General features: G+C 45.8%; 1 protein-coding gene across 2 annotated transcripts in view; it reads left to right on the top strand.

Moving 5' to 3' along the window:
- MAMLD1 (mastermind like domain containing 1) overlaps positions 1–14,826 on the top strand; it is an 80,899-nt gene extending 66,073 nt beyond the window's left edge. For both annotated transcript variants that reach the window (XM_050310288.1, XM_050310289.1), the window contains exons 3-5: positions 10,640–10,786; positions 12,236–12,317; positions 12,589–14,826. In XM_050310288.1, the coding sequence (XP_050166245.1) occupies positions 10,640–10,786; positions 12,236–12,317; positions 12,589–13,607 (1,248 nt within the window). In that variant the 3' untranslated portion in view covers positions 13,608–14,826. The remainder of the gene's footprint in view (positions 1–10,639; positions 10,787–12,235; positions 12,318–12,588) is intronic.
- The last annotated feature ends 2,954 nt before the right edge of the window (positions 14,827–17,780 follow it).

Genomic DNA, 17,780 nt, shown 5'->3' with positions numbered 1-17,780 from the left:
TTCTTCTTTTCTATAATCATTGCAAAACAGGAACAAATGAGTGTGTCACTTTAAACCATGAAACCACTTAGTCCGTAAAGACAGATTTGGCGTCTTTGTGCTGGCAGTGACAGGCCAGCGTCGCTCCATAGTGATCCCACTGTTCTCCTCGGCCCCGCACCCCGCCGCCGCTCCCCACCCCCTCCGAGATTTGCTCCGTGTTTGCCTGCCTCTGTTTTTGTGGTTGGTAACCAGCAGAAGAATGGAATGGATTTAATGATTTGTTGGCTGTGGTGCTGGCATGATTAAGTCAATAAAGCTGCAAGCTGAAAACAGTGTAGTTACAGTATATGACTTTAACCTTGTTAATGCATGTTTATGTCCTCCTGCCCACTGTATAGCTGTACATTGCATAAAGAAGATCTGACCAATCTTTAACCCATTAAATAATTCATAAAGTGAGAGCAGACATCAGCTACTTGCAGAGCGGATCAGTAACCATGGGGTCAGCAATAACTTTGGCTCCCTGGACCATATCCAGCATGTTTAAACTCTGGTGATGTCACCAGGCAAGCTTCTAACCTAAATCATTTGGATGGGAACAAAGGGAATTTAACTGTTGACATGCAGTGTCTCTGCTGAAGAAACACTTGCGAGTGTTCTGCAACATCTTTGCCTCACGGGGATGGTGGCCGGACTCCAGCCTCTAAGCTTCTTTTGTACGCTTGCCTCTCTCCTTGCAGCGAAAGTGTGGCTGGCCAAATGTTCAAAGGCACATGTTTCTTAGACTGCTATTGTCTTAAGTGACAGAGACCCCAAAATCCCACAGAATTTCAGGGAAATCTTGGCTGACATGAGAGGATGGTATTTGGAGGCACTCGGGAGGTTTTCTTCATTGTGGATAAATTTCAAATGAAAAAGTGATGGAGAAGGACATATAATGGGGATGGAGTGGGGCAAAGCCAGGGATGCAGGAGAGGGCATGGAGTGAAACTGGATGGTTCTCCTGGAAGTAAAAAGTTGTCACAATAAAATAACAAGCAGGACTTGCAGAAAAATCCTAGGATTCTCACTAATAACTACCTCAGCCAGCCTCTTCTTTTTGTACCAGCCGGCCCTCCCCGCACAGCTCCCAGCTGGGCACTGAGGGATTCTCCAGGTGTGGCGATGTCCGTGGCTGTTGGAGCAGCATCTTTTGCGGCATGTAAGGGTCAAGTCACGGGATCACGGGGCATGTGGCTGGGACATGCTGCGCTCCACTGGGCTGTGCAGCCAGGTTGGAGGCCCTGGGGGACCATTACAACTCGGTGTAGTTTAGTGCTGTGCTGAGACGCAACCAGCTGTGGCCAGACCCGGAGGAGAGAAGCAGAGAGGAGAACATGACAGTGCTTGTACATGGAGTGAAGCAGGAAAAGCCCTTCCACCTCTCAATGGTGAGCAGCAAGAAGCTGCCTTAGGTCTGCGGGGTCATAATACAAGGGCATGGGAAAGGCACCATTTCAGGAGCCTGGAGCTGTACACCCCATGCTGCCCCAGGAAATTACTCTCATCCCCCTTTTCTGGGACTAACTTTCATTCCTTTCAGAGGGAACCATGTCACATGAAGAATCTACGTGTGACAGAACTAGGCCTGGTCATGTAGCCCAAGCCCATAGGAACAGCTTTGGCCAGTGACTCAGTTGCAAAACAAACTCACCGTTCAAGATCATCTCCTTTAGAGGCTTGGGAGTTCACCTGTAATGATCCCATTTTCCACGTCTCCTCTGACAAATTGCATGCTCACAGTCTCATGAGCTGACCCTCCACTGCGTGTCCAGAGGGACGCTTTTTGTGCAGCTGAAGTCCTCAGAGGCCTGAATGCCTGTCTGCACAGCACAGAGCCAGGGGTGTTTGCAAACAGACCTCCGTGATGTGCACATCTTCGTGACTAGGAGTTCTGAGGCTATTAAAGGCACCCAGGTAAAAACTCTTACATGGTTATTTGTGAGCCAGATGGCTGCGTACAGCAGAGCATATCTCAGAACCCACCACATCCGCCCACTAATGAATTTTCCAGGTGCCAAAAGATGGGCACCTTGTGTTGGAGATTAGAGCCAGGACCTTCAGTCTGTTGTTGCCAGCATCTGCAAACAGAGACTGGGGGTGAGACTGACCCCCAGAGCTAGTGCTGATTATTCTCAGTCACTCAGTTTCCTTATGGGTGGGTTATTGAAGACTCTCAATTGAATTTACCCTGCTTTTTTTTTTTTTTTCTTGGTTTGGGTTTTGCTGTAATGCAGAACAGCAGATGCTCCGCATCACAGAAGATGCTCCAGAATTTGTGGCAAGTCACATCTGATCTGAGGAGAAATTCCATGTTCCGTTTCCTTTGTTTTTAGCTTGGAATGTTGCGCGATGCGCCTGAAAATCTTTCTTTACCGGTCTATTGATTTCGATGAATGAACCCACATACACCCAGTGATGTTTTATTATCACTCACCCACCATAGGGTATCTAGCAGCTGCTAATTTTTGTGCATTGACTGCATTTTTTTTCTGCTTGATGGAAAACAGAGTCTCTCCAAGCATATGCTAATGCTGAATGGGGGGATCCCAACTTCTGACCCATAGCTAATATCCTGCAAGTCACATGAAGCTTCCGTGGATTCTTGAGCTGGAGTTCGAAATGCCTATGTTATCAGCAAATAAACACCATTAATTGCTTCTAATATGACATGCAGTGGTTAAATTACAAGATCCTTATTAATATGTGTGTATCTCAGCCTTTTCAGTGTGTATGAGGGGGAGTATGAAGTGGTAAAATTATTTAAAATTAGTGGGGAGTATTTACAGGAAGGCATAAAGAACTGTCAGTTGAGGAAAGCAGCATTTTATGTTCTTGTCCCAGATGACCTTGCTCCAAGGACAAATCAGAGCTTGATGAAATGAAGCTGCAGATGGCTAGTGATCTCAACTCTGTAATAATGAAATGACACCAGAAAAAAATGAGACATCTACAGTTTGTAAATACAATCTGAATGGAAGGGGAGAAAAGGGATTTTTTTAAGGGGAGATTGAGTTGACTTGGTTACAACAGTTCAGCTTCGGGTGTTTTAATAATAATTTCCATTTAAAAACATAATAGAATTGCTCCTTGTTCCCCATACTCAAGGTCACCTTAATACATTTTTCTTTTTTAACATGTCAATATCTCGGTTTAAAAATTTGATCGTGAGGACTGCCTAGTCACAGCCTACTTTTTATCCATTATTTTAGCATATTATTGATCACTGCATTTTGTTTTGTAAGTCATGGTGGTGATTTTTGACACCTGATACAACCATTTTTAGGTATTTGACTAGTTTTGTCTAGAGTAAGGTTTTGAGAGGTTTAACACTGAAGAAGTGATGTGATACTTTGTGCCAGAGCGTGCACTGTTTGTGCACTTACATGAGAAATCAGGAGTAAATCTGCTGGGTTTTGCATGCAGGCGGGTTTTCATGCAAAGGGCTTCTGAGCAACCAACTGCTATTGAAACTGAACGCTCGGGCATCTGCCCCTGCAAATTGATCCTTTGCGTGCAAAGCAAAAAGAAATTCATGGAAACATTAACTTGGAGAAAGCAGGGGATTTGCAGAATCTCAGTGATCCAGGTCACCTCACTGCAGTTAGTGGAGCTTTTCAGAAACAGGCAGGTAGAGAACTGATTTATCCCATTCGTTCAAGATTTTATGACTTTATCACTTCGTTACTGTGAAATCTTCAGGGTTTTGGGGTTTTTTTCCAAATCTTTTCTGCTCCCCCTAATATATAAATTCACCAACCAGTCGTTGCACTTCCCTGTAGCGGCTTCTGCCGGGTGTTGAGCTACCTTGGCTCCTTTGGAATCTCATCGACACCTCTGAGAGCATGCCTTGACATAACACAAGGATTACTTGAGTCAAACCACTTTATAGATACGAGATGTTGTAGTTTGTCATCACAGCTAACACAACCTTGTAGAGACAGGCAGAAGGACTACCAGCTGAAATTGGGTGAGATAAATACAGTTTTAGATTATCTCATTGAATTTATAGGCAAGCTGCCCTCCATGGGAATTGAGAGCGTGGTGTCAAGGGTTGGAGAATCATGACAGCTGTACAAGCCAAATATAAATATTTTGTTCTTTGCAGAGAATTCAATTTTGGATCTTGACTATATGTTATAAAGACAGGTACGAAACACCCATCTCTGCATCTTTGGGTGTATACACAGAGAAACAGTAACAGTTTATGTTAAAGAATGGTGGGGGTGGATGAGTCCAACCCTAGAGTGCTGCTCTCAGGTGGAAGAGCAACACCTGGGCCACAGCATCTACTTGCAGGGGAGCTGCTGTGGCTGGAATCTTGATTCTGCCTCTTTACAAGCACCACATTTCCTGGGAGGTTGTGTGTGTCTGTGATACACTACCTCTTCCATCTGGGTTGTCCCTCAGGCTCTTGGCTGCTTCCAAAGCTGTTTCCCATGTTCCTTCTAACAACATGATGCATCACAGCTTGATTTCCACGTGCCTGTTAAAGGATGCATTTTCATCTGAGAGAAAAATCACTATTGCAATAATTCACTCTGGACTTTCTGTGTTTCTGTTGCTCTGATTGCTGTTGCTCTTCAATGACATGTTTTGATGGATGAAACCAGTTCTGAAAATATTGGTAGAGTCTTTGCACAAAAGCCTTAACTAATTTCATTAATTTTTTTAAGAGAGGGAGTGGACTGGCTTCTTATTAAAATTGTGGGTGCATTAGAATTGCATTCTGGATACTTGGATGGGATTTTGTTTTGTTTTGAACAGCACGCAGTATAAGAACAGCTATAGGGAAATTAGTGTTTCATCTGCTCTGCTTTAAGGCAGGAAGGTCCTGATGCAGTTGCTAGCCAGGTGTAGTGATCTTGTCACTGCCCCTAGCAAAGGAGGAGGACTACCTTTCAAGGAAGCTGTGCATGCTTGTGCTGTATGGAAAGAAAGAAAAACTTAAAAGAACCTTTTTTTTTTTTTTACAAAACTGTATACCCACAGATCACTTACAGTCTTCAAACAAAGCCTTTTCCTGACTGACAGCCCCCACGATAAGCTTAGAAACTTGAGTCTGGCAGTATTTCACATGCTTGTGTATCAAGTAAATGGGTGAAAGATGGGTAAAAAAAAAATCCCAGATCCACTGAACTGCACAGTTTGTTTTATCAATGTTCATACATTGTGCTAAAGCAAACACGCAAACAAACAGAAAGCTTTGGAGTATTTCTGAGCTGAAAGGCTGTTTTATCTTGAAGAGCATCTCTGAATTGCCAGCAGAATAGAGGAGGGAAAAGAGGCAGAAAACTTCCAAAGAGTAAATGGAGAGTTTTGTTAAAGGCAAGAAGCAGAGGTAACCCCTGACTTCTCTGTGAAGCAAATTTCAGTGGCATCTCAGACATCACACTCTTGAGTGGGCTGACACGATCCTTCTGCCAAACCGTGACCCTGGATTTTGTTTACCTTATTTTCATGCACTGGCCAAACAGATTCACCGTCTTAGTATCTGAATGGATTAACAACTGTGGAGGCTGTGATCCCTCTTTGTAAAGGTGGCATCAAGGTTTCCTATGGGTCCACACAAGGTTGCTGCACACCAGGACTCTACATGTGGCTTCTCTGTGGTTCTAAAACATGAAACTCCAAAACCCATAAAATCGGGTGAGGCATCTTTAATGCTATTAAGTGGTTTTATTTGCTTAGTCTGTAGTACTTGTAGAGTGGTTGTGCCTATGAGTCTCGTTCTTGGGCTTCAGAACAAAGTGCTGCCCAAGCATGAAGTCCCCACCACAGAGATGCAGGGTGGGCAGGTGGGAGTGCAGGGAAACACAGGGGCATTAGTTTGAAACCAACCAGTATTTGCATTTCCTCAGCAGAGTGCAGAACTTCCCGTACGTAACACATGTTCTTAAAATACAGAACAAAACTCAGTTGGTGAAACTTCACCCCACCCCTGGAGAAGAGCTGTCCCTGCCCTGAGAGCCCGAGTCCCCCTGGAGCCCCAGCCCAGCAGCCGGAGCCTGGGAGCGGGTCAGTAGCAGTGGCTCCGCTCAAGTCCTGTAGCCATGGTGTTCTGGTTTTGTTTCTTGTTTACTGTGTGATGTCTTGGTAAATACTACAAACTAAGTTATCTTTGGTTACCAAAAAAAAAAAAAAAAAAAGAAGAAAAAAAAAAAAGTTGAGCTGGTGGAAAAAACAGTTTGTCCCATTCTTGTACATCCACCCTGGGCGACCACTGCCTTTGGTCTTTTGCTTTTATGCTGTGGCTCATCTCAACAACCCTTCTGCTTTGAGCCCTGTAATCCCTGGATTCAGCTGGAGGCCCCACTGGAAGTGGAGGGGATATTTCTCAAATTAGCAGTGTCTTTTGCAATGGAATAAACTTTTTAAATGCAGGTACTGGAAGCGTTTTTAATTAGCCACGTTTCCTTTCTTCCACTGCTGCTAATGCTTTCAGTGAGGAAGTGCAGCCTTTTCCCGACTCTGCAAATATCTACCGAAATTTGCAGTGCTGCCTGCCTCTCTCTCAGTAACCTTGCTGTGACCTGGTTATCTGTTAGAACCACAAAGAATTCAGTCTCTAATTAGTCCATCTGTTAACTATTGAAATTCATGACTTAGTTTTATTGTCTGAGTCTTTACCATAATGCTGAATGGTCTCACCTGGCAGCTTATTTCTTATAAAGCAAATGTGCCTTTCCAAGAGCCATTTTGGTGCAGATAACTGTCTTTTCAGCATTGGACAAATGACTCTGTCTAGCAGCCTGCAGTCCCCTTCCTGCCCTCACTGAAATAAATTGTACATCTCGAATAGCTCTGGGCTTAAGTCAATACAATTTAACATGTACAATTTCTTTGTTATATTCTTTGGAGTTACACCGTAAGAGCAGATGGGAAAGTTTAATAATGATAAATGAGTTTAGTGTTTTCACATAGCCCTAAAAAACAATGAATGCTCTTTATTAAAGATTAGAGGGATTTTTACATACTTGCCAAGGAGTGATTAAAGCTCTGATTCAGATCCTCAGAAAGTCTTGCTTTTAAATTCTTTTTGGACTGTTTGTTAATGAGGATTCAGAGGAATTAGGGGCCATAAATTTCCTCATTCTCGCTTAAGTGAAGCCACAAAGTGATTACTGGATATGTAACTAAGTGCTGAGGACTGAAGTTTATCAACCACGTTCACGCAGAACAATTCATCTCCGCACTCGTTTGCTGCAGTTGTGCATCTTGTACGTAGTCAGATGGTGTGTCTGGGCAGGTCGAGCTCGCTGGTGGATTTTTGGAAGGATGCAGATTCATGAATGTACGTGGTGGGTCTCAGTGGGACTGCTTGCACGCCGTCCATCAGGCGGCTGCCTGAGTGGTTTGTTGGACCAGGCCCACGCTCGCTGCTGGGCGCAGGAAGGGCAGATGTGTTCGCCCGTCGTGCACAGCTGGGCGGCTGCAGGGCACTGGTTTCACTGGGCTGGGCAGTGGCTTTGACAAGTGCACTCAGTGGTGGAACACTGACACGAGCAGTGTACATTCCTGCAAGCCTGGAGCCTGCTTCTTTCCTCCTTGCTCTTGAAACTGGTGCGTAAGACACTAAGTCAAAACTGCACAGTTATTCCCAGTGCCTTTTTGAACAGAAATTGCCCCATTGGGAAGAGCAGGGAGTGCTGCAGGAGCTCCAGACCTGCTGCATAAAACTCTGCCTGGCAAAAAGAACACGTTCTCAAACACGCTCTCCAACTCCAGGTCTGTGTGGTGTGCCAGTTGGTTAGGGATTCAGCCCATATTGATATGAGTTTTTGGAGGGAAGAATGGCAAAACACCCTGATACCTACATGCAAATGCCTTTTTTTTTTCTTTTTTTTTTAAGTCAAAGAATCAGAACCCTCTTTAGCCATCTGCACTCTCCATTGTACAGCTCAGCCACACGGCCCCTCGGGTGGGAACACCCACTGCCATCGTTCCCAGCTTCAGCACCAGAATCCTCTCTTTGCTGTCTTCCTGCGTTTTGTAGTGGGATTGTCCAAACTACAGATGAGTTGAGATTAGGGCTGGTTTGGCTTGGCCTTACTATGGGAAGGAAAGTGATTTTTCTTGGGGAGCGATGAAAAGGAAAAATGTTTGAAGTTCATTAACCTTTGGTACAGATAGCAGTGTCCTTTAGACTACACCAGAGCTATTCTTAGTCATGACGTGCAAGTGGTTATTTTTTATTGTACAGGAATACAGTAGTTCCCACTAGTGGTGAAAAGAGAGAACTTTTTCCTTTTCATTTTTTTTTTTTTTTTCTGGTTTAACCTAAATGTGAACTTGTAGAAGGCAAGATTTTGAATTCATTCCTTGTCTTTCTATCTATGCTATTTTGTCCTAATTTTCCCCAAAGCAAACTGTATATCTATAGATTGTTTCTTTACTGGATAATTAAGTGTTATACAACTTTGCTCTGAAAAACTCAGCAGCCCATTCTGTGTATTTGCAAATGAACTTCACTGATTGTCATTATTGCTATAGGGTGCCTGCAGAAAATCCCATATAATTAAGCTGTTGTACCGCCACAGCACCAGAGCAACAATTAGTAATGTGATTTACACTTCTTTACCATTAATAACATGGAAAAATCAACATTATTTTCTTGATGATGTTTAGGAGAAATTAGAATGAGGTGGACATGATTAGGAAAAGAGACTTTAATGTTATGACTTGTTAATGCAATAGCCCAGAGCAAGACATCAGAATGATTGTCCTTGCACTAAACTCATTTGCTTCAGTAAGCACAGACCCTCTGCACGCAACAAGACAAGTTTGGAGGAAATTGGATAGATGGCAGGGATTTTGGTGGTATGAACATTTCAGTGTCTTTCATGTGCAGAGTACACAAACTGAATCCCTCCACTTTCAAATATTCCCCCAGAGGCAATCTGCATTATTCAAAGCTTAACTGTGGCTGCAGAATCCTGTCTGACATGAAAGCAGAGTGCCAGCTTTACGTGAACTTTCATATTTACATCTGTAGTAAATCATATTTACTTTTTTCATCCCCTCCTCTTTTTCTGTGGGAGACAGAGAGTAAAATGGGTAGGAGGGAATGGGGAGGAGGAGAGATGTCCAGCAGAATGGTAAGCAAAGCACTGGTAATAAAACCTAGTCTTATGAGACTGCCCATGAATAGGAATGATAATGAGAGCAGTGATGAGCTGCAGGTTTGTGTCTTTTAGTAAATTATCTAGCAGGCATTTACATTTCATCAATTGTGCTTTTGCATAATAGACCAAAGTGCTACGACAAAAGGAGGCACCATAAAAATGAGTAATTTCAGTGACCTTCTTGGTAATCCCTCTTACAAAGAATATCTTGGAAGGAGTTGGGTGATTCCTCATGGTGAAGCCTTTGTGGAAAGGTGCCTCAGGCCTGAGAAGCTTTCCTGGTGACAAATGCCTTCCAAGGCTTTCTTCTGGCCACTCTGAAACATGGCTCGTATCCTGTTTTCTCCATCTGAGCATGCTTCTAATTGTCAGATGTCAAAAGGCAACAACCATTTTCTTCTTGCTTATCTCCTGATAACATTGATTCTCAAACAAAGGATGTGGGCTTCCATTCTGAAAACAAAGGAAGCATGGCCCAGCTAAGGATGCTGGATATAATATACATACTTCTCCCTGCCAATAATAACAAAACATCATAAATAATGTAGAAGCTGGATGTGAAATGGAGAATAGGGAATACACTGGTGCTGCTGTTCCTGGATACAGCACTCACAGATTCTTGTCCTCAGTGAGGCCTTGACTTATTCCCTCATTTCGCTCTTGTATTTCCCTGAATACCTGCCAGCTCTTAAGTTTGGACTTCAGTATGGTTTTTTTTTCCATTTTGGGTTGTGTCTTCATCATGTTCTTGAAGAATTTTTTTCTCTTCTCCCCAACATGCTCTTTCTTTGGAGGCAAGTCCTCAGCTGTCAAAGCCAACTCAGATCTTCCACTGAAAACTTTCAGCAAGGCTGGTTTGCACCAGGCAGGATTCAGACCCACTGCATTCAATACTGCTTTGTGACCTGGCCCTGCATTTTTGCATATTCTCCTTTCCTTTCCCAATGACCTCTCCTCATTCCTCTAATCATGGAAACCACAAAACCCACTTCAATTCCAGGCCCACATTTTCCTCATCTCTCTGTGTCCCTGGTCTGATGGCACCTTTTCCCCTCTTCTCTCTTTAGTTTGCTCTTTTCCTGTAGCCTTCTCCTTTACATTCATGTGCCAAATCCTACCCTGATGCAACTTTCCTTTCCTTCTGTCTTTCAGTGTAACAGTTGGAGAACTGGTGGGAAATGTGACGCTTTGCTCACTGCCAGCCAGGCAGCCCTGACTGCAGCAGTGGTAGTGAATCAGTCCTGCAGCCTTGGGCTACTCATGAAGAATTTGGGATTAACCTTTTGCTTGTCTCACTACTTCTTGTGCTGATGCTCAGAAATCAGAGCAGTCCCCTGCACCTCACTGTAACATGCAGGTCCGTGAGAATCCATGAGGTGTTTTGGCCTTGGGACAGCCAAAGACCAGAGAGAGGGCATCAGCAGAGAGGATAAGGGCTTCTGTTGTTACCTCCCTGATGAGATTAATTTTCTTTTTTCCGTCTTTCTTGGCAGGATCAAAATCCTGGAATTGTTGCCAGACTTCAGGAGCCAGGCTCCATCCCAAGTGGGGGCTCTGTGCCGGCACCAGCCACGGTCAACGGGTACACGATGAGGAACCATTTACTGAAGCAGCAAATAATGAAGCGACAGCTGATGCAGGTACGGTGCCGAGTGCCTCTGTGGGTTGCTGTGCTGTCCCCCTCACTGGGAAGGACCGGACTAACTGGAATGAGGAAATCATCAGTCAGCAAACACCAAGGAGTGACCCTGGAATTGCTAGGCTGAGTCAGACTAGGGCTGTGGTGAGTCTAAGATGAGGCCAAGAGAAGCCAAGGCCAAGTGCTGCTCAGCGAGTCTGACTGCAGATCTGCCCCCTCATATGCAAGGGAAGGATTTGGTCACCTCCATATTCCTGCCGTCATCTGTGGTCAGCCACAGAGTTGGGAGGGAAGATGCAGAGCAGGGAGGTGTGGAGAGTGAGTCAGCCCAGGGAAAGAAGTTCTCCTTGCTTGCCCTTCTCTCTGGTTCCCTGGGGATTTACCAGAGCAGATGCTAGCCTCCAGTTTGTCCGGGACTTGACTGGTCTCTCTAGCAACAGGAGCCCCTGCAGGATGTTTGTAACAGACTGTCTGAGGAAGTCAGGGTGGGGGAATCCCACAGACGAGTTGGGTGAGGCAGCTCTGACCATGTGCCTCTGACTTTCTGAGCGTGCTGCTGGATTTGGGTCAAGGAGACTCATTTCTGTGGATGGGAAATGAGATGAAAAGTAGCTCGGTAAAACCCTCAGTGAAACCCTGTCCTGCTCATTGATCGAACTCCCTTTCAAAACCAACTCTGCCTCTCTGATACTGGTTGGCTTCAAGTTTTACTGGGCCACTCTAACACAGCAGGAGCCAGCCCTCAGCTCCCACCATCCACAGACAGCTCCCCAGGTCACAGCTGCTGTCCACAGCGGGGATGCGAGTGCAGTGGTAGGTTCTGGGTTCTGGTTTAAATCAGGTCACTTGGAGTAACCACCAGTTCCTTGCTGAGGGAGCACCTGCTGTGGATCCCTGGCTCCCTGTATTCTGAATTAAAGTGGCAACCAGCTCACAGGGTGATGGTACACATGGGCAGAGCCATCCTCCAGACAGGGTAAAGGCCACCAGTGCTCTCCTGCTTGTGAGTGTGTCCCTGCGATGCTGCCACAGAGTCCGGTCACTGATGGACTTCTGGGCACTTTTTGTCCCTGGATCTGGTGCTTCAGGGAACTCATCCAAATAGTCAGCACAAGAGGCGCTGGGGAGATGCCAGGATTCCTGCAGCCTCCAACTGTGGTGTGCTTCACACGTAGGCTGATGAAAATGGGAGTCTCCATGTTTGTCCAGTTCCCCTTTGGCTGCCTGCTCAGCATCTGCTGAAGGCTGTGCTTCCCAACACTGGGCTGTCATCAGGACACCTTAGCAAGAAGGGCCATGTCAGCAATTATGGGCTGAGTCTCATCAGAGGAGGTGGGGTGATGTATGGAAGAGGTTGTTAATGATAACAGTGGCTACACTTCAAGTTGTCTGCTGCTCTTCTTGCTTGTCAAGAGGCTACAACTTGACTATTATGCCCCTTGTTTTCCAGGAAAAGCAGAGACAAAACATGCTGGGAGTAACATCTGAGCAGAGGAGTTTGTTTGCGGCGCAGCAGATAAACCAGTTTCAAGGTAAGGAGGCATGCTATGAAAATCCTTAAGAAGCTGGGGCCTGGGGTCTAGTTAAATACAGTTAAATTAATGATTCTCTGCCCTGAAGTGAAAGCATTTCACATTTTATCGCATATCATGAGGTACCCCCATTTTCTTACGGCTCCAGTAGATCTCTGTTATAGAGAACAGAGAGGAGAGGCCCATGCCATGGAAGAGAAAGAGCAGGAGTTTTTAAAGGTTCTGCCACGTTCCCAGGGTTCTCACAGCTAACGTGTCTCTCTGCCCACAGCCGTGCAGCAGCCCATTCCTGCTGACTGCAACCAGGTGATGCCGGCTCCTCCGCCCAACCACCGCATGCTGCCGTCGAACCCAGCCATGCTGCAGAGCACCCTGGGCTCTGGCATGGCCCCAGCCACCGCCAGCCAGAGCACTGGGACCATGGTGATGATTCCACACAACCCTGGCAAGCAGCAGGGGATTTTCCCACCTAATTCTGACTTTAACATCCCGCTGCGGCCAAGCCAGAACTCACTGGGCATGAACTCGGGGTGCCAGACATTGCACAGCCACTCTGCTGTGCGGCCGGGAATGCCGATGGGAGGCTTCACTGCTGGTTCCTTAACAAACCACTCTGCAACACAGCAGCACTTGAGGCAGCCGAGTATGCCAAGGATCCCTAATGTCTACCCCAACTCATCTGGCCAGATGTGGACGCCGACTACTGTGCCAAGGATGCCAAATCAGAGCCAAATGGATACCAGCATGCAGCAGTTCTCCGGGAACACGCTCTTCTCCAAACAGAGCGTGAGGCCGAGCACGCCGGGTCAGGCGTTCTCCCAGCAGGCTGTGGTGCCACCAAATCAGATCGCTCCCGGCGTGCAGGTCAGGCAGATGCAGAAACTGAGCATGGGACAGTCTGGCCAGGGCTTGAGCTCGATGAGTAACCAGAACTTGAGACACAATTTAACCAGGGGACCGTTGCCAGCTATGAATGTTATGAAATCGGTGCCGCAGGGAGTGTCCAGTTTTAACCACCTCAATCCTGCCCCAGGCCTGGGCCCACCGAGCTACCCTTCCACCGGGCAGGCGCCCGACGCCTTCAGCAGGATGAGCGCCGCCGCTGAGCTGCCGCAGTACGACTTCGTGTCCCAGCACAGCAGTCCCATCCTGCCCGCCAACTGCAGCGACACCGACTTCCTCGACTCCCTCATGAAGAACAGCGGCAGCAACGACGAAGAGTGGTTGAACAATCTGACAATGATAGATGACATTTTGGGACAGCACGCTCAAAGCTCTGGACACGTTTAGCTCGGAGGGAAGCAGCCTCGTTGTAAATAACGCGCGTGTGGGCTTCGAACAGAACGGACAACCCATGAAAGTCGCCGCCTCCTTCAATACAGAGTGAATAGACTCAGCCAATTCTTTGCCTGCATCAAAGCTTAATGTTGGCAGTTTTTCAGATGACTGTATATATTTGAATATTTTGTAAATTATGTTTTCCTAAACCTTAAATGTAGAAGTATTTATACTTCTTTGCTGGACTCTTTGTAAATAAATCTATAGCATAACTTTTGGTTTTATTATAGGGATTTCATTATACCTTGTTATAAATATGCAAATAATATTGTTAGTTTCAGTAATACTGTGTATTACAGCATAAAATACTTATGTTTTTGACATAACTTAACACATGATCTAGGGGTGTCATTGCAACCAGACTAAGCAGAAATCAAATGTGGCATCTGTTCTCTCATATCAAGAGGAAAGATTGAAAAGTTGCATTTAAAAAAAAAAATAAAATCCCTAAAAGGAGCTGCTGATTCCCTCGTAGCTCAGCCTTGCAGCGCAATCCTGGTATGTAGGTCCCATCCAGGCCCCCAGTGCATTCAGGGGTCTGTCTGCAGAGATCCCTTTGCCAGATCCTGGGCATGTTCTCAGCGTGATACACTCCAGTAGGTCAATTCAACACTGACAACATGCTGTCTCTGTCCTGCAGTGAGCGTGTGGTTGTGATGTTCCAGCTGCTGACCAGGGTGTGTCCGTGTGCCCAGGGGCTGCAGGGCTGGGGGTGGCGTGGCCCGTGGAGAGGAGGCGCTGGGCAGGCACTGGAGAGGAGGTGCTGGGCAGGCACTGCCCGGCCTCCGGACGCTGAACTCATCAGCAAAAAGGTAGCTCTGGTTTGTGCACCTCTGCCATGTATATTTGTAGTGTACAGGTGATTTGTTCCTGGTTTTAAGGCTTTTCATAATTTCTGTTTTAATGTGAGACTTTTTTCAGGGGAAAAGTCTATAAACATTAATAGTTAATTTTTGATGTTTTTCTGTCAGCTACTATTGTCCTATGTATATTTAAGAGTCTGTTTATAAAAGATTCACTGTACTGTAAACTTCTTAAAATGTTCATACTTTGTGTAATCATATTTTAATAGTCACGTCATACTTCGCAATACATTTGTAATATAACGTCAGCTTCAAGCACAGAATGTTTTTTTCTTCATACCATAATAAACTGCCAGGGGAAAATTGCATATCCTTTATGTGCTCATTTCTCAGCTACAGCCTTTCGTACCTGCAGATATTTGAATTAATTTGATTTGTCCAGGATGCTACAACGTCAATCTAATAACATGTACAAATGTGTATGTGCTTGTTAGTAGAAGCAGTGGGCTAGATGGACAGTTGAAGCAGGCTTTAATTTTATTTTAAGATGGGATTGCTTAGGCCCTCTGTCCTTTTCCAGTGTAATTATAGGTGAATGTGAAATTAATCTCTGCTGGGTTTTGGGTTTGTTTGGGTTTTTTTTTACATAGCACATGTTTATTTAAGTGACAGTTCTTGTGCATAAACACCGAGCGTGAGGTGGTGAGGAGGGGACCTGGCTCATTCCGTGACGCCTGCGAGGGCAGTGGCAGGTATGGAATGTCACTCCCTCGACACAGAAATTGTCTGACTGGAGAGCTGGTGCCTGTCTTGGGGGAGGCCAGGCTGGGAGGAGGGGTAGGAAGGAACAGGAAAAATTTAGTAACGTTAAATAAGTGCACAAATAGAATCTGGAGCTATAATTGCCTCCATTTAACCGAGCCAGACACCGCCCCAGCTTCCTAGAGCTGGTGCAGAAAATGTGTCGGTGCTGCCCTTTGTCCCAGCCGTACTGTGGGCACAGCAAGGCTGAGGAAATCTCCTGGGGGGATTCCATGCTGGAGGGAGGGATTTGGCAAGGTCATTCCTATCCTGGAGTGGGTCCTTCCAGAGGACTGTTCTCCAAAGCTGGATAGCAGAGAACAGCTCCTGGAGTAAAAAATAAGAGGGAATGTCCAGGATTTAAAGCAGTTGGGTCCACACTCTGCTGCTGGTCCTCTAATGGGGAGGAGACCACTCCAAGTAAAACCATCCCAGGCATGTCAGATCTTTCTACCTTCCTGATGGTATTGGCAGGTCCTCACAGAGCAGCTCCGAGGAGAATGACCCCGACCAGCTTTGTCTCAAGACTGGCATGTACTTGTATGAAACCAGGACAAGGAGGAAAGAAGCCAGTTTTTCCAGCAAAGGAAACCAAACAATTGCCCAAAACAGGCTGTAGAACTTGGTAAGTGTCTGAAAGCACAACACAGAAGTGCCGACTTGCCTCCAGACAGGCAGAGAGGGAGAAATGCCCGTGAGTGTGTCTGTGGTGAGGACAAAGGTGAGTTTGTTTGGCTGTGAAAACTGGCACCATTTCAGCAGTTTTTCTGTCATGAGCTGTGTCCTGCCAGGACACAAGGAGCTTCAGGGAGCAGCGGGTCTGACCACAGGTCTGGATCCAGAGGCGCCTGAGCCCTCCAGGGCAGCAGAACAGCAGGCACTGGTGGCAGAGAAGGCTACTGTCTGCACGCTCCTCTTTGGGATATTAATAAAAATAGCAAAAATGCCCTCTTTTCAATCTTCATTTTGTTTGTGTCAATGCACACTTCAGCTTTTCAGTTCTGCAGAATTTGGGATAAAAACAGTGCAGAGAGGATGTCTTCAAAAGCCAAATGTTCCCCACAGAATTTACAGAAAACAGTTTATCTTGTACCTGTGTTGTGTACGCACTTATTTTCACTCTGGTGGGGTTTTTTGTTTGATTGTTTTTTGTCTAGATTTTGAGGTGGTAGAGCTTTTCACCCCTCCATATCCGAGTTCCTTGTGCCTGAAGAGGGAATGATGATCCTTCCTTGCCACAGAGGTGGTGTGAAGAGTCATGGCTGTATCAAGCTTGGAAGAAGAACAGGACTAAGTATAATTATTATCCTGCTGTCTCTGGTTGCACTTGAAACTGCTGATTGGTAAACATGTCTTTTGGGGAGTTGGCACAACCGAAATGGCCAGTGCCCTGCTTGGGTTGCAGCCCAGGATTGGGGTTGCTACCTCTCCCTGAGTCAGCCAGCAGCTCAGGCTGGAGCACAGGCACAGGGGTGTGTGGGGTAAAGGCATAGTGACTGTGGAGGAACATTACAGGAACTGGAGCACCAGCACTGCAGTCCTGGTTGGTGTCACAGTTCATGATCACAATAAATTGTCTGTTTTGTTCTGCAAAAAAAATACCTTTTGTCTGTACTTTGCCTTCTCTTTCCTTCTCTCTGTTTAAAGTGTGAAAATGCCCAGAGTCTCAGCCTGCCTTCACTCTCATGGTCTGTGTCACTAAGGTGGATAGTTACAACTAGTGAGGGCTAGTGAGGGGGTAGGAATAAATATGTCTGCATGGTACTCCTGCTGTGTTTACTGGACCAGCTGATCACCCCACAAGACATGCATAGACTTACACCACGAGCCAAATTCTGCTGCCTCACATGCAGTGTAAACACGGAATAGATCTCCTGAAGGCAGTGGTATATAGCATGGGATTTACACAAACATTAATAAAAGCAGCATCTGGTGCTGTGGCAGTGCAAACTGAATTTGGATCTCTAAAATAGTTACAAGGAACGAAGTGTCTGACAGTGCTTGCTGTTGAAAGCCATCATTTATTTTCTGTACAAGTTACGTCACCAGACTGCCCTCATAATTATGGCCATGAAAACAGAGGCAAGGCAGTAAGCTTTTCCTCTTGGATTCTAAAATAACATCAAATGCCTATAAAGGCCAGAATTTTCAAAGACCTGAGCTCACTAAAAGCCTGTCTCACAGAAAGGTTAGTAGCATAGGTAAACCAGACTCGCTACGGAAAAATTCTCTTTGTGGATTGTATTAATCTAAAGCAGCCTGTTTATGACGAGGGCAAAACAGAAAAACACACTCATTCCTATCAGGCAGTATGCAGGGAGCGCCCAGGAATAGATGTCGTGGGAGCCTGGATCAGACAATTTCCCTGGGAAGCACAGCCCTGACTTATGCAGAACCTGAGCCCTGCTGCTCGGTGGCTCTCCAGGATTGATTACATGTCTGTCCTAAGAAGCTTTCAACAAAGGAAGCTGCACTGATGTTGAAGTGTAAGGTCAAGCTCTCCTCTTGTGTAGGATGTTGT

This window comes from Myiozetetes cayanensis, unplaced genomic scaffold (genome assembly GCF_022539395.1).
Source record: "Myiozetetes cayanensis isolate MyiCay16 unplaced genomic scaffold, myiCay2020 scf15, whole genome shotgun sequence".
Taxonomy (NCBI): domain Eukaryota; kingdom Metazoa; phylum Chordata; class Aves; order Passeriformes; family Tyrannidae; genus Myiozetetes; species Myiozetetes cayanensis.
Note: the sequence above shows the minus strand (reverse complement) of the source record. Positions and strands in the feature narration are given on the sequence as shown.